Below are 7,363 nucleotides of genomic sequence, written 5' to 3'. Positions count from 1 at the left end.
CTTTACAGGCTCGATGCTATTTAGTTGACATGACAAATCCGCTGCAAAGTTCTGGAAACATCCATATAAATATCATTGTAAGATCGTCATTGAAAATGTTCCTACAAAGAACGTTTCAGACATACGGTCAATCTGCTCTTTAGGCAACTTTTTCCCAACATAGTATTCCCAACAATTTGCTTCGTCATATTTGAGTAGTGCTCGTGTTTCAGCTGTGTATTTTGAAGCTACAGAACGCTTCAAATGCTAGCCGAATCTTTGCGCGTGTTAAATTTTGAACTGATGAGCAAGTGAAGTGCATGAGTGAAGTGAATATGCAAATTATATCCGGTTATAGTCAATGACTACGTCCGTCGTGTAGCGGTTCCGTAGCTGGTGACCGATTTTGTTTGTTTGGTTGCATTCAAAATATGTTTAGTGTCTAGGGTCACGGTGAAGAAACACCATAATAATTTGGGCGCCTGGAATTAAACCACTGCTAATAACACCGTCTCATCCACAGTTTGTTCTGTCTAAAAGTAGACTCTTCTATAAATTGTTGAGATAAGGTATAAATTGTCCAACAAAATTGATTAATCCTAAGAATCTTCCAACTTCCGCTTTAGTCTCAGGCTTTCTGAAATTCTTGATTGCGCTTATTTTATGTACTGCGAAGCTACTCCCTCTGCACATCAATCCTAAAATGTATAAACTAGACACTCCAAAAACACATTTTTTCTTGTGCAGAATAACAGTATTTCTTTTAAGGATTACCATCATTTCATTTAAACGGCTTTCATGCGGTGCTTCAATCGGCGCTCAGGATATATATCATATCATACATCCCCGAGATACGCTATTAATGGGGACCGAGAAGAAACAACGTATCTCGAATTCCCGCTTAGGTCGAATCACGCACTTTTCAGCCACGGGGGCCGGTTCATGCGAGGATTGAACCCACGACGGAATTTGGTTAGCACGGGCGGACAGACGGAAAAATAATCCTTGGAAAGGGTCGTTGCAGTAACGTTGCATTCTGTTACTGAGAAGAGCGCAGTGGCACTTTTTCGATTGCAAAGGCACGCATTCGATGATAGTGGCATACGATTCGCAGGTGACGCGAATACGCGATTCGAAGCAAATGGCACTAGATTCAACTGCAAAGCTGATAACAGGTGCAATACCAATCCAATTCTTTTCAACCATACTATAGATGGAGTTAATGCAGTTAGCCCTTTTTTCGTCAGAGTTGAACATTGATCGTAATTTTATGGATACATGCATCAAAAATGTTGTCCTCCTGCAAATAGTACTGATTTTGTAAGTAATTTGTAAGACATGCTTAGCATGTTAAGTATATGTTATGTGAAATATAATAATCAATTTGATGCTGATACAATATGTAAATCCAAATAAAAATAGTGGAAAGATTAACATATTTATATAGGACCAGGAAGATAGCTGTAAGAAATATGCTTCTGATGATGATGATGCAAGAACATTGCAAAACGGCGCTGAGCATACGATTAACAGATTTTTTTTGAAATTGACTGTTGTATGGGACAACTTTTCCTTATGTAGAAGGCAATATAATTGTATCTTGTTTCGTTTCAAAAATTGTGAATGCCCCTTAATACAGTTCAAATCACAAAAAAAACTGATCTCGTTCAATAAAAAAGCTGTTCTTAGAGAGAGGGGGTTGAAATCTTGCATTTTTTGCATTACGTAATTAAATGATTATGTCCTATCTAATTCATTTTTTTCTTAGGGCGTCCTTTGCACTTCCGTGAGAATGAGCTACGAGAAACGCTTTTTATTGTGCCGGATACAACGGCACTGTTTTTCGCATTTCGTAGTTTTTTTTGAAAAAAATTCTCAAGGGATTCAAAATCTACTTTTTGGCCATCTACATTCCCTACGTCAGCAAAAAGCCGCAATACATTTACATATCGTCGAAAGGCTATTTTCGGTCCAGTAACTCCTCTACCGCTCCAGCTACATTCAACCAAAAACAATCTATTGAACATAAGGTACAAAGCTTCGTGAAGTCGCTCCATTGTTGCCGTGGCCTTCATTTTGGCCTGCAATTTACGCTTCACGTCCTCAAACTGATCCTCTAAACCTAGATTCTGCTCGAAATCAATTAGCTCCTTTTTAGATGCAATCAACGTAATAATTTCCTCGTTTTCTTGCGTTGGCTGTATCATTTCGGGCGTTTCTTGCGGAACTGGATTTTGGTCGCGTTGAAGCAGCCACTCAATAATCTCGTCGTTTTGCATTTTAATGTCAACAACGATTTTGGTTAGCATTTGAATTTGTTTGCTGTTTAGCAGGGCAATCTCAGCGCATTTGCAATGATGTCCTGCAGTCCCGCAACAGCGTACAGAAGAAGCTTCGGTGAATTGACGATGCATTGTTCATCTGGAATTATCAATGTTTACGATGCTTTCATTATTTTCGTATATTTTTGATTAGAAATAGGTTTGATATACTTACAGGTTGTAGCAGAGCGAAGAAGATAGGTTTTTATCTCTACGATATTGATGATAGATCAGCCGATTTATTTACCAAAAGAGGGGCAACGATGTGACGCCAATGCACAGTAGCTTTTGGTAAAAGTAAGGCGGCGCTCTTGCACCAATCGAACACGACATCCGACTCGAACAAACCCATATAACCTTTAAGTTGGCAACCAGATACCCGGGTATTTTTTTCAACTTCGAACTGCAATAACTTTTGATTCATTGCTTTTATTGACCTGAAATTTTCCGTAGCCTCCCAACTTTTAATTTGTGATTTTTTGGTGTATAAGTTGTAATTTTAAACAGCCTGTAAGTATTTTATTTTGATTTTTTTTAACTTTACCACGTAAGTTGGCAACCAGCATACCCGGGTATTCCATACATTTTGTATGGAGAATGACGTTTCTCTTCTTCCTCTTTTCGTATTGTGCTTATTTTCGAGTCAAATTCAAGCGATTCCAAATTTCAATATGACCGTTATTTTTATATTAAAATGAAAAAAAAAACTTAATGAATAAATGAAATAGAAGAGAATATATGGTCGGCATTACTTGCTTACAGCATTAAAATATAGAAAGCATTGTTTACCTATGAAAATCGTTAATTTTTTGCATCAAAACTTGTGGAATACCCGGGTATGCCGGTTGCCAACTTACGTGTGTAAATCTGGTTGCCAACTCTACGGTTAAGCAGCTCATTTTGGCACGCTAAAGATCGCTGCTTGAATTCGCCTTTTGCAGTAGATAAACAGCATCAAAGTTCTATGTGGGTCTTTCAAACAGCGCCTAAGCAGCTTCCTTATGCCACGGTGCCAGGGATTATTTTTCTTTGTGTTTTAATTTCAAGCAAGCGTCATCGATGAAATAAACAACAAGATTTGTTTCGTTTAATCACATATGTATATTTCTAAATCTTTTGTATTGATGAATTACACACAATTTTACACAATTTACTGATAATTCACAATCACTTCACTCAATATTCATTCTTCAATTAACGAATCTAACTTGTGCAGCAGCAATGAGATTATTGCCGGCGTCCGTCTTTGACACTTTGACAAGAGCCACCTTGTACCGATGTCATGCATTAAAAAGCTATAAAGTTCCACCAAGTTCAGTACCCTTTCTTAACAAGCCTTCAAGTTCCACCATGAACCCTACACGTAGTGCTAATCAGCCGCAAAGTTCCAAAGAGTACCATGTGCCTGTTAAAAAGCTCCATAGTTCCGCAAAGTACCGCCTATCTGTTAATCAGCCACAAAGTACGACATCGGAACGATTTTTCGTTAAACAGCCCTAAATCAGCTATAAAGTACGAGGTGGCTATTTGGGTTAAACTACCAACGTCACACGAAGCGTAAGCTCAAAAAGTTTACGCCTGATTTGTATGGGAGAACGTAAACTTCCCGTCGAAGGATTAAAGGGTTGAATGACTGAAATCTAGTTTACGCCAAAGTTTACGCTTCGGGTAGGGTCACTACAAAAGGTGTTCAACAAAAATGCTGCTTGGGTTTGAGATAAACAAGCGTCACGCGTAACGCTAACGTAACGTAGAGGGTTGAGATTTACTTTTACCCGACCTCAATTTACCAGAAATTACATCAAAATTACACACCACACGTTGTTTAGCTTGACCTATTTCTCACAAATTAAGTTCTAAATTAAAGATCTTTTGTTAGCTCGACCGTTCTTATAAAATTTGAGCTTGAAAAATAAATTTGAAAAACAAGCTCCAAAAACAACCGTTAAAGTTGTCCATGTTGTTGTAATAAAAGCTCACGGTAAATCAAATTCCATTGAGCTGAAACATTCCCCAAAAAACGCCCAGCATTTAGCAGGAAAACGTGCCGTTTTATTTCGGTACACCCGCAAGTCTGGCGGCTCCGTTCACCATGCGCCCATGCCAAGTGCGCGCGTTTGACAGCCCGCAGTCGCTGTCAAAATGGTAACCTCGCGTACCTGTCAGCCCTGTGCCCTTCGCTGCTGTGTGCTATTGATTACATATACACCCGCCCGTTGTGTTAGTTCGTGCTGCTGCAAAACGGCAAACCGCGAGAAGGCGCAAGCATGGCGGCACAACAAATTACCATCGATCAGCTGGACAAGGACCAGATCAAGTCGGTAAGTGTTGGTCTGGCGAGCGTGGTCCATGGTGCCCTTCTCCCAAAAAAAAAAAAAAAACACTAATCGTCATGCTTCCCGTCGCAGTTTTCCGACTTTCTGCTGTCGTACAACAAACTTTCCGAGCTGTGCTTCATCGATTGCGTGAGCGAGTTTACCGGTCGGACGGTGAGCGACAAGGAGGTAGGTGTGCTGTTGTTTACGTTGACGTCGTGCGCTGGCCAACCAAATATTTAACGCCCGCTTTTCCCGCTGCCAACCGAACGGTTTGGCCCTCCCGCAGGACAAGTGTGCGCTGAACTGCATGGAAAAGTTTCTCAAGATGAACCAGCGCATCTCGCAGCGGTTTCAGGAGTTCCAGATGCTGGCGAACGAGAACGCGATCGCGGCGGCCCAGAAGCTCGGCGGTGGCAAATAAGCTGCCGCCTGCTTTTACCATCATCCCTTGCTGCTCCCCCCTGCGCAAAGCCAGCCGCCCACGGGATGGTGCATTTAGTTTTCTGCTTCATATATCTTTTTTTGTTTTTTTTTCTTAATCTGTAGGTTGAATAAATCATTGCCCTGTTAAAGGCAAGCCACATCGGTGTACAGCACAGCGTTGGGTACGGGTTTATAAGGGTTAGTTTATATTAAAAAGCTATATTTTCAGTTCGGGCTGGTTCGCCTCATATGCGTACGCGGAGAAGGAGAGTGTGAGAGTGGTGCGACTCCGGATCTGGGCGGGCGAATGGTTATCATGCATCGGGGAAGCCTTCCGATTCGGCAATCAGTGCGTGCTCGAGAATGACACGGCCTTCCTTGTACCTGGTTGTTGGGTTAGTTGGAAAAGGAAAATGAAAAAAAAAAAAAAAAAAAAACATTAGCAATCAATCTGCAACGATTCCTAGCTCCGTTTTCTCCGCCGTCACTTACTTTTGCGTCTCCTCCGTCGCAAACTCGTACATCCAGCCGAGCTTGGCCTTGCAGTTCTTGCACATCACGTCCCGCACCATATGACGTCCGGTCAGCATGATGCGATCCTGCACCTGGGAGTACGTCAGGTTGACCACCCGCTTGAACAGATAGGCGCGGCCTGCCGGGGGACGAAAAAAGGGGGTATCGGAAACACACAAGATTAGCGAATGATAGTGTCCGTCGTTTCCTTCGTTTCTCTGCCCCCTACACCTACCAGTGGCTCCAGTGAAGCGGGTGCTAATCAGCTCCCGTTTGTTGGTGAGATTCGTCTCGCACGCAGCGCAGTTGTACAGCTTTTGACCGTTTATATGCTCGAGGAACACTTTCCCCATCTTGTTGGCCGATTTTCACACGCTTCGGTAATAGCTGGGGCACGCAGGGCGATCGAGCACGAGAATGGAATGTATGGATGGCTGGTTTTGGCTTTGTTGTCCGAAACGCCAACAGTCGGGGCACTTGGATGCTTTCTTTATTTTGATTGCGCTCTGCTACGCACCAAACAACAATACACTGCACAACTGGTACGACGTCATAGGGCGATGCAGCTGTCAGCCGTAAACGTCACATCAGCTGCTCGATAAGGTAAAGTGGGGCCGAAAGCTCGGCAATTTGTTGGTATTATTTATAAGTAAATTAATTGCACTCAAATGATGTTATTGTAAGACATTATATTTTATTTTCTGCACAAAGCTACAGCATACCGCACAAGTCCGATCTTGCCGACTTCTAAACATCGTCTATCTGCCCGTCTGACGTTTTCACCAGTGTCAAAAGTGACACACAAACTAAGGTTATTAAAGTGTGACGTGTGTAGCGAGGTTTATATAACTAGCGAGCTAAATTCAATGTTTACAGCTCGGCCGTTCCTGACAGTAAATTGTCCTCAATTTGTTTCTATAGTGTTGCTGGGGGTTTCAGTTAAAGGGTCAGAATTCACCGCAATCCACGACCTCAACTTGTCTGACTCTAAAACGCTATCATATGGTATCTGACTTTGTTTAAAACCATCGACATCACGGATTACGTAGCGATCATGTGGCAATCGTTTATGTATGACATATGGTCCTTTAAATTTAGCTACAAGTTTTTTATTTGTATTGGGAGTATTATCTATGTTACGGATGGCTACTAAGTCTCCTTCTTCAAACTCTAGAGCAGGGCGATGTTTCTTACAAAACTGGTTCATGTTTACTTGTTGTGACTTGATTATGTTTTCTGAGGCCTCAGAACGTATTTTTTCAAAATTTCTAGGGTATTCAATACTTCCATCAAGATATTCTGTCAACTCATCAATGACGGTGCCGCGCTGTTCAACACCAAACAAAAGAATGGATGGAACATTTTTTGTTGACGAGTGCACAGTGTTATTCAATGAATATTCTACCATTTGTAATTTTGAGCTCCAATCAGCATGATCTAAAGGATCAGAAATTTTGCTTAAAATTGGTCTTATTACTCTATTTACTCTTTCCACTTGACCATTTGCTTGAGGAGAAGAAACAGCAGTAAGAATGTGAGAAATATTATTATTTTCGAGAAATTTTTTAAATTCATTCGACGTAAAACACGTAGCACGATCACTCACTAGTCGTTTTGGCCGACTGTAATAGGCAAAATATTGTTTTAATGCATTACATACTTCTTTACTACTTGTGGACGTGGCTGAGTATAGTTTTGTGAATTTTGTAAATGAATCGATGACTACAAGTAGAAACTTTTTCTTTGATTGCAGGGAAGGTAGTGGTCCTAGATGATCTATATGAACTGTATCAAAAGGAATTGGAGCTT

At 41.3% G+C, this 7,363-nt stretch overlaps 2 protein-coding genes and 1 long non-coding RNA gene across 3 annotated transcripts; 1 reads left to right on the top strand and 2 right to left on the bottom strand.

The window, feature by feature from the left end:
- Positions 1–1,398: 1,398 nt before the first annotated feature.
- Positions 1,399–3,375, bottom strand: LOC4575956 (uncharacterized). The gene is made up of 2 exons (XR_009767088.1): positions 2,476–3,375; positions 1,399–2,400 (listed from the first exon to the last, which is right to left on the bottom strand). It is a non-coding gene; the product is annotated as an uncharacterized LOC4575956 (long non-coding RNA).
- A 1,084-nt stretch (positions 3,376–4,459) lies between these two features.
- Positions 4,460–5,199, top strand: LOC1272373 (mitochondrial import inner membrane translocase subunit Tim9). Its single transcript, XM_311321.6, has 3 exons — positions 4,460–4,621; positions 4,709–4,804; positions 4,905–5,199. Exons 1-3 carry the CDS (start codon positions 4,568–4,570, stop codon positions 5,037–5,039), a joined length of 285 nt encoding a protein of 94 aa, XP_311321.4. The 5' UTR covers positions 4,460–4,567; the 3' UTR covers positions 5,040–5,199.
- A 25-nt stretch (positions 5,200–5,224) lies between these two features.
- LOC1272372 (protein yippee) lies at positions 5,225–6,126 on the bottom strand. The gene is made up of 3 exons (XM_311320.4): positions 5,790–6,126; positions 5,534–5,693; positions 5,225–5,425 (listed from the first exon to the last, which is right to left on the bottom strand). Exons 1-3 carry the CDS (start codon positions 5,905–5,907, stop codon positions 5,356–5,358), a joined length of 348 nt encoding a protein of 115 aa, XP_311320.3. The 5' UTR covers positions 5,908–6,126; the 3' UTR covers positions 5,225–5,355.
- Between the last annotated feature and the right edge of the window lie 1,237 nt (positions 6,127–7,363).

This window comes from Anopheles gambiae, chromosome X (genome assembly GCF_943734735.2).
Source record: "Anopheles gambiae chromosome X, idAnoGambNW_F1_1, whole genome shotgun sequence".
NCBI lineage: Eukaryota > Metazoa > Arthropoda > Insecta > Diptera > Culicidae > Anopheles > Anopheles gambiae.
This window is presented reverse-complemented; position numbering and strand designations above follow the sequence as displayed.